We start from the raw sequence: 18,019 nt of genomic DNA on the forward strand, positions 1-18,019 counted from the left end.
CGTCCCCCAACCGCAAAATCAGATATATCATATCCCTCAACTTATAAAACCGTTCACTTTAGGTTCCTAGGTGGTTTTCACCCCGGTTTTATCGGACGTGGCGGTTCAGTCAGCGTGGGACCCACGTGACAGGGTGTCCACGTCACCCCTCTCTCTCTCCCTCTTCTCTCTTTCCTCTCTCATTTTTCGCTTGGATGTGGATGGCGGCAGCGTCTTCGACGCGATGGGGAGGAGGGCCGGTGTGGCCGGCGGCTGGCAGGGGAGGAGCGCTGCGGAGAGGAGGGCCGATGCGACGGGCGCCGCCGCCGATGGCTGCTGTCGCGCGGATGGCCGCGGCGGTCGTCCCCCTCAACCGTCGGCCTATACGCGGCCCAGCAATCCACTCCCGTCCACGCTCCTCTCCGTGCACCTCCGCGCCGGGGACAAGCGGCGCGGGTATGCGGAGCTGTGGTGGTGCCCCGGGGAGATGTGCGGCCATGTCTGGCTTGACGAGCAACCGGTGGGGCCCTGGCTCGCCGGCGTCGTCGTTGTGCGCGGCGGCGCCGAACTTGGCCCAGCCGCGGCGCTCGACGGCGCACTTGGTGACGCGCGTGTGCGCGACCTCACGGACACGGGTGGTGGTGGTCACCTTCACCACTTTCCCCTCCTCGTTGAAGCGGTACTCGACGGATCCCGTTCTCGTCCGGCCCGATGACCACGCGCGGTGGGAGCAGGGTGCTGAGGTCGCCGCCGCCACCGTAGTCGTCGTCCTCGTCGAGGTCGCTCCACCGCATCGTCTGGAGCTTATTCGTCGTCGCCGCCGCTGCCATGATTCCGTTCCGGGGTGCTCTTCCGATGGTTGTGCCACGTGATACGATGCACTGGGAGTGATAGGTGACAACGACACGGTGTTCTTCCCGGACAACCTGGTGGCTGTGCTGAACAAGTACGACCACGCGGAGATGTACTACGTCGGGGCGCCGTCGGAGAGCGTGGAGTAGGACGTGATGCACTCGTACGGCATGGCGTTCGGCGGCGGCGGGTTCGCCATCAGCTACCTGGCGGCGTGAGGCGGATGGGCGGCGCGCGCGACCACGGACCGACCCCGCTGCGCTCATCGCCACCACCCACAGGTACGCCGCGCCTCAGCAGAGTATCAGAAGCGCGCGGCGAAGACGGCGAGGAGGTCGACGAGCGGCGACCGGAAGTCGAACACCCGCGCGGCCGCGCTTGCGCGACGACGACCTCCACGAACGACGCGTCCCCGGCGCGGAGGTGCACGGAGAGGATCGTGGACGTGAGCGGATTGCTGGGCCGCATCGAGGCCGACGGTTGAGGGGGACGACCGCCGCGGCCATCTGCACGACAGCAGCCATCGGTGGCGGCGCCCGTCGCATCGGCCCTACTCTCCGCAGCGCTCCTCCCCTGCCAGCCGCCGGCCACGCCGGCCCTCCTCCCCGTCGCGTCGAAGACTCTGCCGCCATCCACATCGGAGCGAAAAATGAGAGAGGAAGGAGAGAAGAGGGGGGAGAGAGAGAGAGGTGACGTGGACACCTGTCACATGGGTCCCACGCTGACTCAGCTGCCACGTCAGATAAAACCGGGTGAAAACCACCTAGGGACCTAAAGTGAATGGTTTTGTAAATTGAGGGATATGATATATCTGGTTTTGTGGTTGGGGGACGATTTTGTAACTCGATGACAAGTTGAGGGACCTTCGGCGTACTTTTTCCTTTTGTGGATGAGGATGCCAGAATTTTGAATTATCCTTTTATTATGGGCCTTGAGATCACGGGCTAGTTGAGAGCTGTGGACAATTTGTCAGGCCGAGGCTACTGGGCTAATTAGGTGTACTTGTATTATTGGGCCTCAATTTATTGGGCTTCAAGGCCCAAATTTCTTTCATGTTCTGTTTGGAATTCGGCCTATAGCCAGTTTGGTTTCTTCCATTTTAGGCAGTGAGCCAGTCAAGCATATGAATATTCTACGAACAAAAACCCCAGAATTTTTCCGATGATTCCTTCGGATTCGCGTTTCGGGGCTGACGAAACCCAATCCACCACCCAAAAAAGTAGCGAGTCTCCGATCGAATTCGCCACCCAGTATCTCAATTTCGTTCGTGCGAGGCATCCGTGTTCGATTTGCGAAGGTGAATTTTGATCGGTTTGGTTTGGATTTTTGGTTTTTTTTTTCTCCATCAGATGGATGGATTGGCGCCGGCGGCGATGTCGGAGGCGCTGCTGGTCTTCGCGAGCGGGAGATCCATCGGCGGCGCCGGTCCAGGACGACGACCTCATCTTCGCCGCGGCGAGAGCCGGGAGTTCGCGTGGATCTACGACTACGAGGATGCGCCGATGAGTGCGCCGGTGTGGTGAGAGGGGTTTGGGCAGCTCCAATCTCGAGTCGAGGCGCCCGCTGATGGGGACGAGGAGGTCAATGGGGATCGAGCGTGGCCTCGCGGCTCGCGCCGTCCATCCCCAATGGGAAGAAGGGTGGTGGTATGAAGATTCTAGGGCGAGGAAGGACGATTCCGATCAGGGGGCGCTACCTGTGTAATGTTAAAATGGTGGCTTGGAGGGGCAGGACAATGCTCAGGGATTTCTCCAAGGTGAGGGTGCAGGAGACTGAAGAAAAACAGGGTTTGGGAATTGGTTATTGGGTTGATGCACTGCAACAGAAGCTGCATTTCTCGATTCCGCTGGTGAGGGAAGGGGATGGGTCGATAGAGGTTGTTGCAGACAACAATGGATGGAGCTTCATGGGTGAGGATGTGGTTGCGCGATCAGGGATATCGAGGAAGAGTAGGATGTAGAAGGCGAGGGAAGCCGAAACCTCTCTCAAGCTAGAAGGATGATTGGCTCTCCTCAGTGTTTCATAGGTAACATTTTACAGTTCGTTCCATGTAAACCTTATACCTTAAATAGGGCTAATAGTTTACAATCAATTTAGTAGGTTTAATGATGATCTTTACACACTTCTGTATAAGCAACAAAAGTATTAGATTATAGCATACCATGTTCCTTGTGTACTTATTATTGATTTAACTTCAGAGCCTATGAATTTAACTTGTAAGCAAGATAAGTCACTTTTCCAATCTGTACACTTGTTGGGCCATGTTCAGGTAAGTGCAATTATGGAACTATGTTGTGTAAAATGAATACGCATTGATTTATTCGAAAGTGTTGGCTTACTATTGTAGGAGGCTTTGTTAGCACAGCGAACTTTAATCACCAAACTGATAAATGCACAACCACCTTCAGCAAACAGCATCATACAGCAAAACCTTTTCCTTAGAATAGTATTGCATGTATCTATTTATTGTAAAGCTGAATGACATGCCATGTGTGATCTTAGGGAATTTAGTTTTTCAGTACTGACTGTTTTGAACTATTTTAGAAATTAGCAGAATCGTCCACTTCTCTGATGTTAGACCAATGTATGATATCACGCTTTCCAAGTTCGATACAATCGATTACATGGTCGGTATTTTCATAATGTAGTAGGTTTTTTATTTTACATGGCCTCTGCAGATATTGATGCCAACCTAAATGCTGATCCATGTTTTAGCTGCACTTTCTATCGAATACATACTGAAGCTCCAGCGATGTTTGTTGGTTATGTCTAGTCCTGCACTGACCTTAGGAAGCTTGTTGTCATACCTGGGCCCTTTTTAAAGTGAATGTAATTTCGTGCACTCCCATATGGCCATATATATTCTCCCCATAAGTCTGCTTTTGAAATCTTTGGAGATCTCGTGACCTCATCATCTCCATGTCCAATGTGGATTTTCTCTCTTTCTTCTTTATCAGATTAACTGTAGCATTACTTAACCTATGAAGATGGTTGTATTCTGTAGTGATCGGGCTTACTCAAAAAGTAAAAAGCACCTGTCCCTTGTGATTATGTCATTGTTTGTATATCTATGCAGATTGTTACTCTTAAGCCGCACAGGTTTTATAGTTTTGTCAAATATCAGCTTTTGCTACATGTTTGTACTTTTTAGGAGAACAGTAGTTCTATTGAAATATATATAGTATGAAGAATAAAAGTCGACAAAGAAATTTTTGCAAGGGTTTTGTAGAAACCAAAGATGACTAAACAACATGAACTTCTAGATAACAGACCAAGCTTATAATCCCAGGCAAATACATTAGTAGAGCATGATAAACCCTAAAAAGATCAAATATGTTATCTCTGAACACCTGGAGATAAGTGTTGACAAACAAGCTGATGAGATTCTTAAGGGTCCTCTCATCAGGTTTTGGTCAGAAGCTGTTTGCATTTGATGGTACATTACTGGAGCAGCTACATATTTCACAGTGTGTGTCATGCATACCTACCGATGTTTACTACTTAAATTATCTTTATGCAATGAACTTAAATATGATATAGTATTCGTGTTATTAAGTAGCCTGTATGGCATACCACCCTATTTCAAGTAATAAGACACTTAAAATTTCCAGGGAAATCGATATGTTGCTATTGAATTAGTTAGTTTTGCTCTTCTGCAATTGTAAACAAGGATAAGCTATTTTCTCTTTCTGTATCTTGTAGCTCAAATATTTCAAAAGGTTTTCAATATATAGTTGCACACGTACATACCTACACCTACTTTTTCTTATTGCAATGCTACCTTAAGTGTAATCTGTTTAGTTCGCTATAATATATAGTACTAGTTTATGCAGGTCTCTGCTTGCTTGGATGCATTCGTTGTGAGGGAGAGAGAATTAAATAATTCATGTATTTTACTTCAATGGGATTAAAATTTTTGGTTTGCCTTGTTTATTACTTTATTGTTTATGCTACACTGCAACTCTTGAACAGCTTTATCGATTTGCTTATATTTTTTATCAGGTAGCAATTGACTATATCCTTTACTGTTACATGTATTTACTATCGTGGGTACAAAATAATGACTATGATTATTTTTGTCATTCATCTGTTTTTACACTTGTATCTGGTCTGGAAAGTTCATGATCTACTCCTGAAGGATATGCATGTCATCCTGCAGTAAACTATGGGATAACCAATACTCACAGTCTAGATGTAGCCTCATTCTGCATGACCGGTTCATCAACATGATAAACATTCCAGGTACATTTATCATACTTTAGCCATCATGGAAAGTATGTGTCAAAGGTTCTCTATAAATTATATTTCGCAAAAGAACCTTCTTCAGGAAGATGAAAGAGCATCTGCTTTCATCTTCTTTTTCATTGATCAGATGCCTTACGGCAGACATGTGGTTCGGTATTGACGCATTAGCGAATTTCTTGTGATACATTCCTGCTTTGCAGAATTTTTTTTATTGGATATTATTGTAATGTCAATTCATTTGTCAATTTAGTGATAGGCAAGTGGCGTTGCGCATTTAGTATTAGAAACAAAATTTGCATGTTTGATACGGACATTATATTCTGGAGAAAAGCTTACTTCATGAGCTTTGCTGGCACGGAAGTCTCTTAGCAATGAAGGATTTGAGAGCAATACCTTTGATTCCCTTCTGCGTTGATGATTTTGTCATGTTGTTTCCTAGTTCCTTTTTTGCATATACAAGTTTCTCTGCATTGGTTTTGTGACATTAGTGAAGGTTCTGCCTGTTTTCCCTCAACGGAGCTTTCTAAGGTATATTCAAGTTTAATCAGCTTGTGATAAAGTTAGTGTTTATGCAGATCATACATATAATACTTGTCGGCTCAGGGGGAAAACATAAGTTATCTGCACAGTTTGGATTGAATTTTGGAATGAAGATAACCAAGGTAACTGACTGTTTAAAACATCTATTGCATGGTGGATCAATAATCCTGTCACCAACTTGAGCTAGGATTTTTGGACATCTATTTGGCATATCTTTGCTTGTGTATTTCTGAACATGACTTTGAGTGGATGCAATTCTTCAGCATAAATATAGCATATGTAGTTGACCTGTAATATCAACCAGACAACCATTGAACCATGTTGCCATTATTTATGCCCTGTCCATGACTATTACTTCAGATGAATGACATTGCTTGTGAGCACAATTCCATCACCATCAAAGAACTGATTCGTGATGTCTTGTATAATACTGTGACTTGACTTCCATTTAGGAGCCAGGCAATTGGCTAACAATGTTATGCTACTCTTAGCTTGGCTTAAGTTATGTGTCTTAGTGAAGTTCTGTAAAACCTATCTTGAACTTTCTGACAAATGAACCATTTTCCATGTTTTCACCACATCGACAAAACTTAAATATAGTAACTGCCTGCATTAGTGAATTTAAACTGTAGGAGGAGGTGGGCGAGGGGAATTGCAAATATGTTGTATCAGATTAACCCCCCCCCCCCCCCCCAATATTGATTATAGATTTCTATTACCTCTTTTATCTTTAAGTTGTTTCTTTTAGTGGAGAGGTAATAGCAATTCTCATTGATCAACTTTACAGTCCTGAAATCATTAAGTTGTTTATTTTAGTGGAGAGGTAATAGCAATTCTCATTGATCAACTTTGCAGTCCTGAAATCATTTCACGTGGTAGGGAGTAGCGAGTAGGGACTCGAGCTGTTGATTTTCATCGTAGAGAGCCCAGGAAACAGCCGTAGGGAAAAAAAATGCATCATTCTGGTCATTCTTTCCTTCCTTTTGATCAAAAGTAGATAAAAATCTATCGTTCTTTACTGCTTAGCTCCTTTACTGCCTTTTCTTTTCTGCAAGCTCAATTCATAGGCATTGCACGTACGGATATTGCTAGGCTATTACTAGCTACAGTGAGGGCTTAACAGCCCTATACTATCTTTTCCTCATCGGAAACTCTATTTTAGAGAAAAGAGGATACAAAGGCTGGCCAATGCATGGTGCGACCCCATGCATCAACCTTGTAGTTGGCACCGAATCCCACTCTCCAAGGCAGCTTCACCATGACACATCCATCTCTTTGCTTCATCTCTCACTGCCTTTTCTTTTCCTTTTGGCTCTTAAAAGTTGCGTATCTTTAGCTCTTTCCAAGGGAGGGGGTACTTCGAGCCCACAATGTGCTACTACTACTCACTGGCCACTATGCTTGCATTTCCTATTTGGCTTCCGCAATGAAATCTGAACCTGTCTGAATGAGATCTGGAGGCCTTTGTGTCTACTGGCTTCTGATTCCCCTCCCTGGTTTTGAACTTTCAAGTCCTGCTTAATTAAACCAACAGTGCACCTTCTTTCTGCGATTGATTCGTGGTACTTTAACGGTTGGAGGTGTGAAACCAAGCTACGACTAAAATGTGCAGATGTTGGAGGGGGGAATAAAGCGAACTCTTGTCCCTGGGCGCTTTGCGAGTCGCCGGCACAAACCACATTTTAGCCTGTTTTTGTATTGCGAGCAATTTGGATGGCTGAGGAATAATGATTCACGAAATACCTCGTCAGAAATGGTACATTTTGGCAGTACAGATACGCCTTGGGAAAGATGCACCGTGTCTGAGACTGGATCTTGGCCTCACTTACTTTGAAGTTTTGAACTGTGGTACCACTTTTTTCTGAATTTATCAGCAAGCTTAACATCCATCTCTGTAACTACTATGCAGGTCTCTTGCCAGTTTGCTCCTGCAGTGTCCCGTACTCCAGTGTGGCCACTTGCCTGCCAGTGGCGATGAAGAGGAAACAGTGTTAAGGCATGCAGTGCAGCAACAAGCTCGGCCGGTTTAAGAGTGATGACAAGCACGCGGTCCCTGCTGCGGTTTGTGCCCAGAATGGGACTGTGAGCATGGCCGGGACAGATAGTTTTGTTGGATTGGATGCACACTGCCGGCCGGCCTGCACCATCGCCGTCCCGTGTGTCACGGGCACTCGTACGTCGCCGGCCGTCGCCGTCACTGGCCCACCCGTCAGCGGCACACGGTGGGGTTGTTCTTGTTACAGTGGGAAGCTGGAAGAGTGTTGGCAAGAGAACAGTGAGGCTGGTTGTTGCTGGCTATGATGTTAACCTGACCTATTGCTACTGCTCCTGCTGCACACTGTGGCTCTCCAGTGACTCTCCAGTGAGCCCATCTCAACCTATCCGGTTTGTGCATGCGGTGCCATGGCCATTCTGGAGCTGAGTCCCAGGTTAAAGTGGTGTACCCATCCAATGTTGCTGCTGCTGTTCTTGATGTGCCTGTCCTGAAACATCACAAGTGAAGTCCAGTCAAGTTCTGTTCAGTGTCCCCCTATCTTCACGAGACGAGCTGGCGTTGCATTGCGAGAAGAGAGATGACAAACGGTGTGGCTCAAACTGGGAGCTCATCCCAAGCAAAAGCTCCATCTCAACCGATGGAAGCAGGCAAAGCATTTTAGCTCCTACTACTTCATTGTATCACGGTGAGGATTTTGGTTTTGTTTTGCATGATACAAAAGATTGCTGTTCATCGTTGCAGCAGTTGGGGGTAAGGTAGTAACTCCCCCGTCCCATAATATAACATTTTTTTTCTATGAATCAATTGTTCAGATTTATAGCTAAAAATATTTATATTTTGGAACGGATGGAGTAACTAAAACTAGGTAAGGTAATTGAGTGAGGATTAGGAGAGGACAAAAAACGGCGAGGCCAAGAAGCAACATGCCATGAGTGAGTGATGCAAGCCACATGCATTCTTGTGTAGCTGTTTGGCAACAAGTCGACACATTGGCACGCTACACATGGGAGTTCGGTGTGGCTGTGCCTGTACCTTAGGGTTTGGGACTTTGGGGGAAGGCATGTGTGGGTATTGTGTAATCTGAGGCTGCTTGTTGGTGGCTACAAGCTAAGTTAGTAGTAGAAAGATTTGTTTATGCGTAGTTCATCGATGGCATGCATCGGCCACTTCTGCCAACCAAAGTATTTGTTTAGCCTTTAAACAAAACAAAACACTACTGCTATTTGTTTAGACTGGTAAGTTTTTTATTCGGATGTTAAACAAACTAGGGGAAATCAAACCAGATCTAGCCATGGCAAACGCCAAATTATGGAGCACATGCCTTAGCAACCGAGCATGAGCAAGCAATGTATACTTAAAAAAAAAAAGTAGAGCGGCAAGCAGGGTTTATAAATGCGACTTGTTACTGTTTTACAAAGTATTATGTCCATCTTAAAATATAACTATCTAATACAGGATATAATGTTTCAATTATTATGAATTTGGACAGAAGGAAGGAGTACGTTTACCACTTCCTATCGGCTCCGTTCATAAACCCCGGTTACCATTCATTATTCAATAATGAAAGATAAAAAGATGAAACTAAACATTTTTTTCGATTTGAATTTTACTTTCAATATTAGCCATGTTTGAAATCCAATTACAAATAGACTTCAAACAGCTCTGAGGAGTACTTTTATTACTCCATCCGTTCTAAAATATAAGGGATTTTGATTGGATATAATATATTCTAGTATTATGAATCTGAACGTAAAGCATTAATAAATTCGTAGAATTAGGACATATCACATCCAACTAAAATCTTTATATTTTAAGACGGGTGAGTATATTGATTTAGTTGTCGTGGACTTGCGCCTTAGCAATCGCTGCCGAACAAAGCCTATTTTGAACATGACAAGTTCACAACTTTACCAAGCGGTTATGGTCGCATTTTGAAACTACCGGTAATAAGGATTCTCTACAATACGACTGTCCACACACAGTTTATGACAGCCACTTACACGTGGGCCCGTTACGGCATAGGATCCGTGCCCTAAAACCATGGTGGCAAAGGGTTGGGGCAGGTGGGGCCCACACGCCAGTTTGGTGGCGCCACACCGCCCGACACGGATTGGATCATCGGATCGACAAGTCCTCACTGACCGATGCTGGGCAGGCGTGGGTGGGGCCCGGGGCCCAGTCAGTGTGTGTGTGTGTGTGGTCAACAGGTTCACTGCATGAAAAGAGAGCAGCAGCAGGCAAACAGGTCTGTGAGAGGCTGATGAGCAGCAGTGACTGCGAGAGACAATGCAGGGATTCTATGAAAATTTTTGGGAATGGCCCCACATGTTCGTCTTCCAGCCCCATGCTCTCTTGGTGAACTCCAATCCTGGCTGCAAATGCATTGCAAGCTTTGGAGTTTGGACAGATCTTCTGCCTGACTTCCACTCTGTTATGCTTCTTGTGGTGCTATTGTTTTTTTTTCCTTTGTCCTAATAGAGTAGTGTGATTTAGATCATTGGATGGATTATTGTGTATGATTGAAATAAGTGGTGTAAACAATGGTTAGGTGACAGATTTATAAGAAAATGTACTTTTCAAAGTGTGCAGTAAATAATCCGTTTCAGTAATTCGGTGAGTAGCATGAAAGAGAACTTTTTTTTTGAACGAAAAACAGCACAGGAGTACCTTTTCACTTAATAGAACAGGAGATGAAAAAGAACATTAACTTAAGCCGTAAAAGAAAGTAACTAAAAATAACTTTGGGTCCAAATTTAGGCCAACAAGTAGACAATGAGATATGCTAGGAGATAGAGAAAGTTTTCATTTGTTCTTTAAAATTTGCTCAAAGTATATTTTCACTCTAAACTAAAAAGACCACATTTTCATCCTTAATTTTCGAAATCGAACAAATAACACTGTTCATAGTGATTTTACTTGAAATGACAATGATATTTGCTTGTTTAAACTCGTGTTATAAATGTTTTTGTTGATGTAAATGTCATCGATGGAATTTATATATGGTATAGCAAGTCCTCAAAACCACAAAAAATGTATATATGGTATAACAAGGACTTGCATCCATAAGTTTGAGCATACATTGCCCTCTTGTAAACCCAATGAGGTGATTTCCAGTCTCACTCGCTCAGTGATGATGCCATCTATATCTTACAAGTTACAATATTATTCTCAACCTCAGGCTAATTGGAGAGGATGTTTTATTCCCCATCGTTAACCAGGGTGCACAAAACGTGGACGAATTCGGTACCCTAATCACCTTACCCTAAGATGCTTTGCCGCCATTTCAGTAAAGCATGGACGCTTTACACCATGATTGCCCCCCTTCCTTTGCATCTCCAGCACAGGCAGAGGCAGCAGCTGGAGAACAAGCAAGGATTCGGTTCATGTTGCAGTGAAGAATTCTGTCATGATAGATGGGGAAAAAACCAAGACAAAACGCGTTGGCACCCCATCACCATATGTTCTTCAATGTGCAACAGTGCTTGCCAAATGCAATGCCCTTATCTGAAGCTTTTAGACTGACATTATATTCTGACAGGATTTTATTTTTCTCTCCCCCATATCCTCCTACTTCCCTTTGGTTCTTTTCAGCTTGGGGTGTGTTTAGTTCCTAAAAAAATTTAGAAGTTTGAAGAAAGTTGGGAGTTTGAAAAAAAAGTTGGAAGTTTATGTGTGTAGGAAAGTTTTTGATGTGATATGATGTGATGAAAAGTTGGGAATAGGGGGAAACTAAACACGGCCTTGGTTCACCGGATTATTTTTCCATGTTTCGGAAAATATGAGTTTTTGAAAGGAAAAACTTTATCTATTACATTGCTTAGATTTTTTTTGTTTGTTTCATGTTATTGTTAATTTTGTCTCTGAAAATGTTTAATTTATCCTCATAATTAAATTGATAGTCCTTCACAATAATATGTTCAATAATCTAAATTAAATGTGGCCTTCCAGTTTGGAAGGAGCAGATTAGAGAGCTTAATTAGTTAGGCTGTCATGTGTCCAAACAGTTGAGTTCGGATTGACAAATCATCACTCCCCTGTGGTCCAGTGCAAACAGAATTAGAGGTGCAAGGCAGGAGCATAAAGCAATAACAGTAACAGGATGGTGGTGTGCTTCAGCTGCATTGATTAACAGTAAAGGAGCCAATGTTTAAGTATGCTTTTAATTATGTCGTTTGAGTAACAAGGAAGCCACCATGAGGCCCAGACAATGGCAACAGTACACATTGCCTGCATGGCTAATCTCTGTATTTTTTTTTACATAGGCTTGTTACCATAGTATTACTGTATAAACAGTACACATGTCTGAAGCATGGACAGTATACTATGCAGAACAAGAAGTGACAGATACCAAAACATATTAATAGATAAATGATACGTTTTCTTAAAACATAATTTCTTACGCTGTAATACCTCCGTCCCAAAATACTTATTGCTTTGAGTTTTTATTTGTAACTTTTAATCATTCGTCTTATTAAAAAAATTATGAAATTATTATTTATTTTGTTTGTGACTTGCTTTATTATCAAAAGCATTTTAAGTATAACTTATCATTTTATATATTTGCACTAATTTTTCAAATAAGATGAATAGTCAAACGTTATAATAAAAAAAAGTCAAAGCGACCACTAATTTGGGACGGATGTAGTATTGTTTAGATCTCTTGTCCTAAACTAGTATTTGTTAAGTTTATTTATTAAAATATTTAATTAATATCTATAGTCTTATTGGTAATCATTTTCAGTAATCCAATAAATGTATTAATACTAGTATAGTACCAATACATTACAGTAACAAACTGTACACATCTCTGAAGTATGGACAATATATACTATTATGCAGAACAAGAAGTGACAGATACCAAAACATATTGATAGATAAACGATACTACTACTACTACTACACTACATAGGCAGACAGGGTATAATAGAATTATGAGTAGATGGAAGATGCATTGCTGAAGAAGCCATGAGCCCATGATGTAGCATGAATTATGATTAACAGCTAAGGAGGCAAGGCAACTAACCTAATCTAGTGTTGAGCTTTGATTAGCCAAGTCTGTCAAATATAGGGGGCTTGTTTGTTGCTGGGCGAGTGCAGTTCAGAATCCCACTCGTAGAAGAGGAGCTAAAAGAAATTGTCTGACGCCTTTATGCTTGCTTGGGTCGCCCATGGCCGCTTTATTCCCAATCCTTGTTTCTTCTAGTTCTACCTCGCGATTGCTACCTCCGGAGGCTGCTGTTTGCAACTGTGTGTGCTGCTATATCTTAAAAAGACACGAATATTAGAGAAAAACATAATATCAAATAAATAGAAGAAGTGTGGTTTCGAATAAAACCACCTTGTAGAGCTATTCGGAAAACCTGAACGTTTCTCGTGTGCTCCTACGTCCTAACCACACGCAAATTCTTGTCTAATCCTGCCTGCTAGTATCTATCTAGTTACCTTTCCAGTTGTCTTATTACTCTTGGAGAGTGAAGCATAAACGTGTATTCCATTTTTGCGTGAAATTTTTTTCTCTCTCGGTTTTACGGGAATGTAATGGATTTTACGAAACTTCCGCGAAATTCCTCGTGGAATTTCTAAATCAAGTGTAAGTCAATTGGCCACAAATCGGTCGTTTTTTAATACCTTTTGCACTCTTTTATAAACAGAGGAATTCGCGAGGATTTCGTAGGAACTGAACTATAATTTCTACATATTTTTTCGTATAAGAATCGTAGGAACTGAACTATAATTTCTACATATTTTTTCGTAAAATTCTTATGTTTCAAAGGAGTCCTTACAACTAATACAATAACCAGGTGTACATTCCATCGTTTTCTCTCTCTTTCTTTGATAAGAGGGCTGCACAAATTGTACAAACAGGAATTCAGAATACGACACAAAAAACATGTCAAAGCTGGTGATCAAAATGGAAGAACAAATTTTCAAATGCCATAGCCATTGATTTTCACGGGGAATCGAGTAGTAACACAGGGGGATGGATGGATGGATGATGGTGAAGTAGAATGCGCCAGCTACTGTACCAGTACAACACCATTGCGACATGGCACTCTGCATCTGCACAAGCAGAAGCAGAAGCAGAGCCAAGCTGCAAGGTGACACGACAATCTTAGGACACTCAGCTCACTGATCAGCTCAGCTGAGATCATTACAGCAACACAAAGAAGAAGAAGAAAAAAGGAGTAAAAAAAAGTTACACAAAAAGGGTAAAAAAACACTTGACTTTCACTTGGAGAGGAAGAAGTAGCAGGATCATTAGTCCCTAACTAAAATCCGCGGCTCCTTGATACGTCGGCTCCACGGCTGCGCCGCTCGCCGGAGACGGCGACGGCGGCGAGGGCTTTCTAGCACCTCCACGCCGAGACGGACACGAGCTCGCCGCGCTGCCAGTAGAGGCAGAGCGAGCCGGCGCGCTTCTCGACGCGGAACCCCCTGACGTGCACCTTGCTCAGCAGCGACTCCGCCTGCGACTCCGCGAACGTCGTCGCCTGCACCGGCGCGAACCCCGCCGCCGCGAACGCCGCGCGCCACGGCGGCGGCGGCGCCTTGTCCATGGCGGAGGCGGCGCGGTGGCTGGCCACGACGCACTGCTCGATGGCGGGGTGGATGAGGTACCGCTCGATCTTGGACGCGGTGTCCGGGTCCGTGCCCACGGCGTCGATGGACTCGAGGAGGTAGACGGCGGAGTGGAAGGAGTGGAAGAGGTGCGCCGCGAAGGGGAGGTCGGAGCGGTCGCAGCCGCGGTCGACGGAGACCACCACCTTGGCGCCGAGGCGCTTCACGAGGCGGAGCACGGCCGGCGTCGCGGCGGCGTGGGCGGGGCCGACGGGGAGGTGCACGGCCACGGCGTCGCCCGCGGTGGCGTTGGCGAGGAGCTCGGCGGGGTCCAGGGTGTCGATGTTGAAGACGGTGAAGTGGAAGAAGACGCCGAGCTCGGCGGCGAAGCCGGAGAGGTTCTCGTGGATGAGCTGCAGCTCGAGCGGGTGGTGCGACGCCGGGGACACCAATGCGGTCACCTTGAGCGCGGCGGCCGGGCGGAGCTGCGCGAGCTCCTGCATCAGCGACGCCCACTGCTCGCCCATGCCGATGTCGAAGTCCAGCACGTGGATGCATCCGGCGCCGCCGAGCTCGTCGAGCACCGCCTGGACGCAGGTGAGGTGCGCGAACTGGAGCACCGGGGACACCTCCGAGAAGGCCTTGTAGGCGCCGAGCTTGACGACCACGTCGTACGGCGTCGACGCCGATGGCGCTGGGGCGTCGCCGGTGGGGGAGAGCGTTAGGCGCAGAGCCTCCTTGAAGTAGAAGGCTGAGCGGAGCAGTGGCGTCCCGGCCGTGGGGGCGGCGGGGAGCCGGTAATTGAGCCGCGCCAATATCTCGCGGGCGCCGAAGGCGTCGCCGGCCTCGGCCAGCTTCGCCGCCTCGGCTAGCTGTTCGACCGCAGCGGCGGCCTCGTCGTTCGCCGCCTCCGCCTTCGGCTTCAGGGCGGGGACGAACCCGCCCGCCGGGAACGGAGGCAGCTTCGGCGCAGGCGCGGCGGCCATCGGGTGGTGCCGCTTGGAAGGCGGCGGCGCCGCGTCGAACGACGGGTGGTGGGCGCCGAAGAACGCCGCGTGCGGCTGCGGGTGGTGGTGGTGGTGTTGGAGGAGGAAGTTCGGCGGGGGGTGCCCCGCCGCGAACGGCACCACGGGCTTCGTGTCCTCCATGGCCGGCGGCGGCGCGAACGGCCCGAACGCGGCGGGCGCGGCGCCGCCGCCGCCGCCGCCATGGTCGAGCTCGAGCACCGGCGGGTCCATGACCCCTGCCATCGCGGCGGACGCGTCCTCGCCGCCGCCAATGATCCAGCGGAGGAACGTGTTGTCCGGCGCCATCCCCGACGTCGCCGCCGCCGCCGCGTCGGACAGCACGTTCCCGGCGGCATCCCACCCTTCGCCGGCGCCGAGCCCCATATCAAGCGGCGTGAGCTGGTGCACCCACTCCTCCTTCGCCGCCACCACCTCCTCCCCCCCACCACCTCCTCCTCCCGTTCCCCATCCCGGCGGCGGCGGGGAGACGGAGACGTTCTTGGCGTTGGCGCCGGCGAGGGCCGCCACGTCGGCGAGAGGCGACGACAGCGTGGAAGCCGAGGTAGGCGGGCTGGGGCTCGGGCTGTGGCGGTGGTCGAGCACCGACCTTGGCTCCCAGAACCCACCTGCTCCGGCGGCGGCGGCGGCGGCGGAGGAGGAGGAGACGAGCTTGCCGGCCGCGGCGAGGCCAACGCCGTGTATGAGGTGGTGTTGCAGCAGTGTCCCCGCGTGCCCCTCTCGCGCGCTCCCACCAAAGGGCATTCCTCTCATCTAATCCAACACCTCATAACACCAACACACAAACTCCTTCTTCCTCCTCCTCCTCCTCGCCTCGACCAACAACAACTTCTTCTTCTTGCAATCTTGTTCTTGCTTGCGAGCTCGATGTCGTGGTGGGTGGTGGAGTTTGATTTCTCTCTCTCTTGTTGTTCTTGCTCTTGATGTGTTTGTGTTTATGTTTGTGAGGAGGAGAGGAGAGGAGAGGGGGGGGGGGGGGGGGGGGGGGGGGGGGGGGGGGTGTGTGGGGGAGGGGAGAGTATTTTATTCGTTGAGGGCAGCGTCTTGATCTCGAAATGATAGCGTGCAACATGAAAAAGGCAATAAAGTGGCCTTCTCGCTCAGTACTTGCCTTCCTCTTCTTCTTCCTCCTCTCTCTTTTTCTCTCTCTTTTTTTTAATGTAATTTTTTTTAATGAGCTGAGTGTTTAAATCCAGTGGTGTAAAGTTTCAGTGTGTCACGTCGGTTATTATATAGAGTGTTTCATGGGGAATGTTCGGGCACTAAATAAAAGAACTAATTATAGTATCCGTCAGTAAACCGCGAGATGAATATATTAAGCCTAATTAATCCATCATTAGTACATGTTTACTGCAGCACAACATTATCGAATCATGGAGCAATTAGGCTTAAAAAATTCGTCTCGCAAAGTAGTCGTAATTTGTGTAATTAGTTATTTTTAGTCTATATTTAATCTTCATGCAGGTGTTCAAACGTTCGATGTGACATAGTGTAAAATTTGTTAAGATGGATCTAAACAGGCCTTAGCAACATCACTTTCTCTCTCCCTGAACAATGCTGCATAAAAACTTGTCTTAAAGGGAGCACGGCTTTGGGGCTACTGTATCTATCAAAGCATTTTGGTGGCAACACAACAGGGACGAAAGGCTAGCTGTGCAAAAATTCCTGATGATGCAGGGGAGTAGTGGTAGTAGTAAAAAGGAGATATCTGAATTTCTTCAGACATAATACTGTTTGCAATTCATGTGCACTGCTGCTACTACTGCTGTTGCTGCTTTGTTCATTGTTGTTTTGCTTGCCAGAAACTTCTGTTCATTTCAAGCTCGACTCGCCATTTTGTTGTTTCACTAGTACTCCAGTACATTTTTCACTTTGTACCGGCAACAAAATGACCGGTCTCTTTCAGAATCCCACGCTGCCACTCATGAGAATTTTACTGCCATTTTGCCGAAACTCTACTGCTCCTAGAATGGAAGCACTACACATCGACAGCAGTAATAAGATGTGAAAAGAGAAAGAACTAAAAATGAAACACCACTACTTCAATTCGCTTCCATGTGAAGTTCCATCCACTGTTCTTCCAGTGCCATCAATGCAGTTCCATGGCCATACTACCAAATTTCATCAGCTCATCAGAAAGCATAATAGACACTTAATAAAAGTGTCATCATGTGTAGTACACTCCATTGCAGTTCATTCTGCATCATGAGCCTTTTTTTTTTTACATCCATTGCTGCTATACATGCTACATCCTGTTCGTGCGAGCTTGCATCTCGATGAGCATGTTCACGACTGCAACTCTCACAAAGGCGACGAGTATAATCAATTGGCAACCAAAAGGATGGAGTAAAGTGTAAAGCTGGAGCTGTGCTGCTGCTGCTGCAGCTCATCCAAAATGCGTCATCATTTGTTGCCTGCCTCGATCGGCTTTTGGGTTTTGACCCTGACGATCCACCAGTTGAATGAACTCTCTGAACTTCTCTGAAGATCTCAAGCGGCTGCTGCAGTGCAGCAGCTCACTGCTTGCTTCAGAGTTCTTCGATCTCCAATCAATCAATGCACCATTTCTTCAGTTATTAGGCCCCATGCTGCTTCTTGCCGGCTAGCAACATTTCAATCTGAAGCCTTCCTCTCCCTGAATTTTCTTTGCTTGACAGCGTGCCAAGGCACCATTTGCTTTTATCGACAAAAGGTGCAATCTTTCATAGCTGTATTTAATTCTCTCATCAGACTATCAGAGAGAGTGTAATCTTCAAGACTTTGTTAATTACTAGTAAGCGGTTAGTAGTAGTAGTACTTTCTCAGTTTCAGTAAAACTGTTCCT

General features: G+C 46.5%; 1 protein-coding gene and 1 long non-coding RNA gene across 2 annotated transcripts; one reads left to right on the forward strand and one right to left on the reverse strand.

Annotated features, from left to right (window-relative positions):
* Window positions 1-1,936: 1,936 nt before the first annotated feature.
* Window positions 1,937-8,439, forward strand: LOC4349319 (uncharacterized). Its single transcript, XR_010737097.1, has 4 exons — window positions 1,937-2,857; window positions 4,991-5,073; window positions 5,652-5,738; window positions 7,526-8,439. It is a non-coding gene; the product is annotated as an uncharacterized lncRNA (long non-coding RNA).
* Window positions 8,440-13,593: 5,154 nt separating this feature from the next.
* On the reverse strand, window positions 13,594-16,105 carry LOC4349320 (scarecrow-like protein 6). Its single transcript, XM_066304810.1, has one exon. It carries the CDS (start codon window positions 15,946-15,948, stop codon window positions 13,960-13,962), a length of 1,989 nt encoding a protein of 662 aa, XP_066160907.1. The 5' UTR covers window positions 15,949-16,105; the 3' UTR covers window positions 13,594-13,959.
* Between the last annotated feature and the right edge of the window lie 1,914 nt (window positions 16,106-18,019).

Source organism: Oryza sativa, chromosome 10 (assembly GCF_034140825.1).
Source record: "Oryza sativa Japonica Group chromosome 10, ASM3414082v1".
NCBI classification, from domain to species: Eukaryota; Viridiplantae; Streptophyta; class Magnoliopsida; order Poales; family Poaceae; genus Oryza; species Oryza sativa.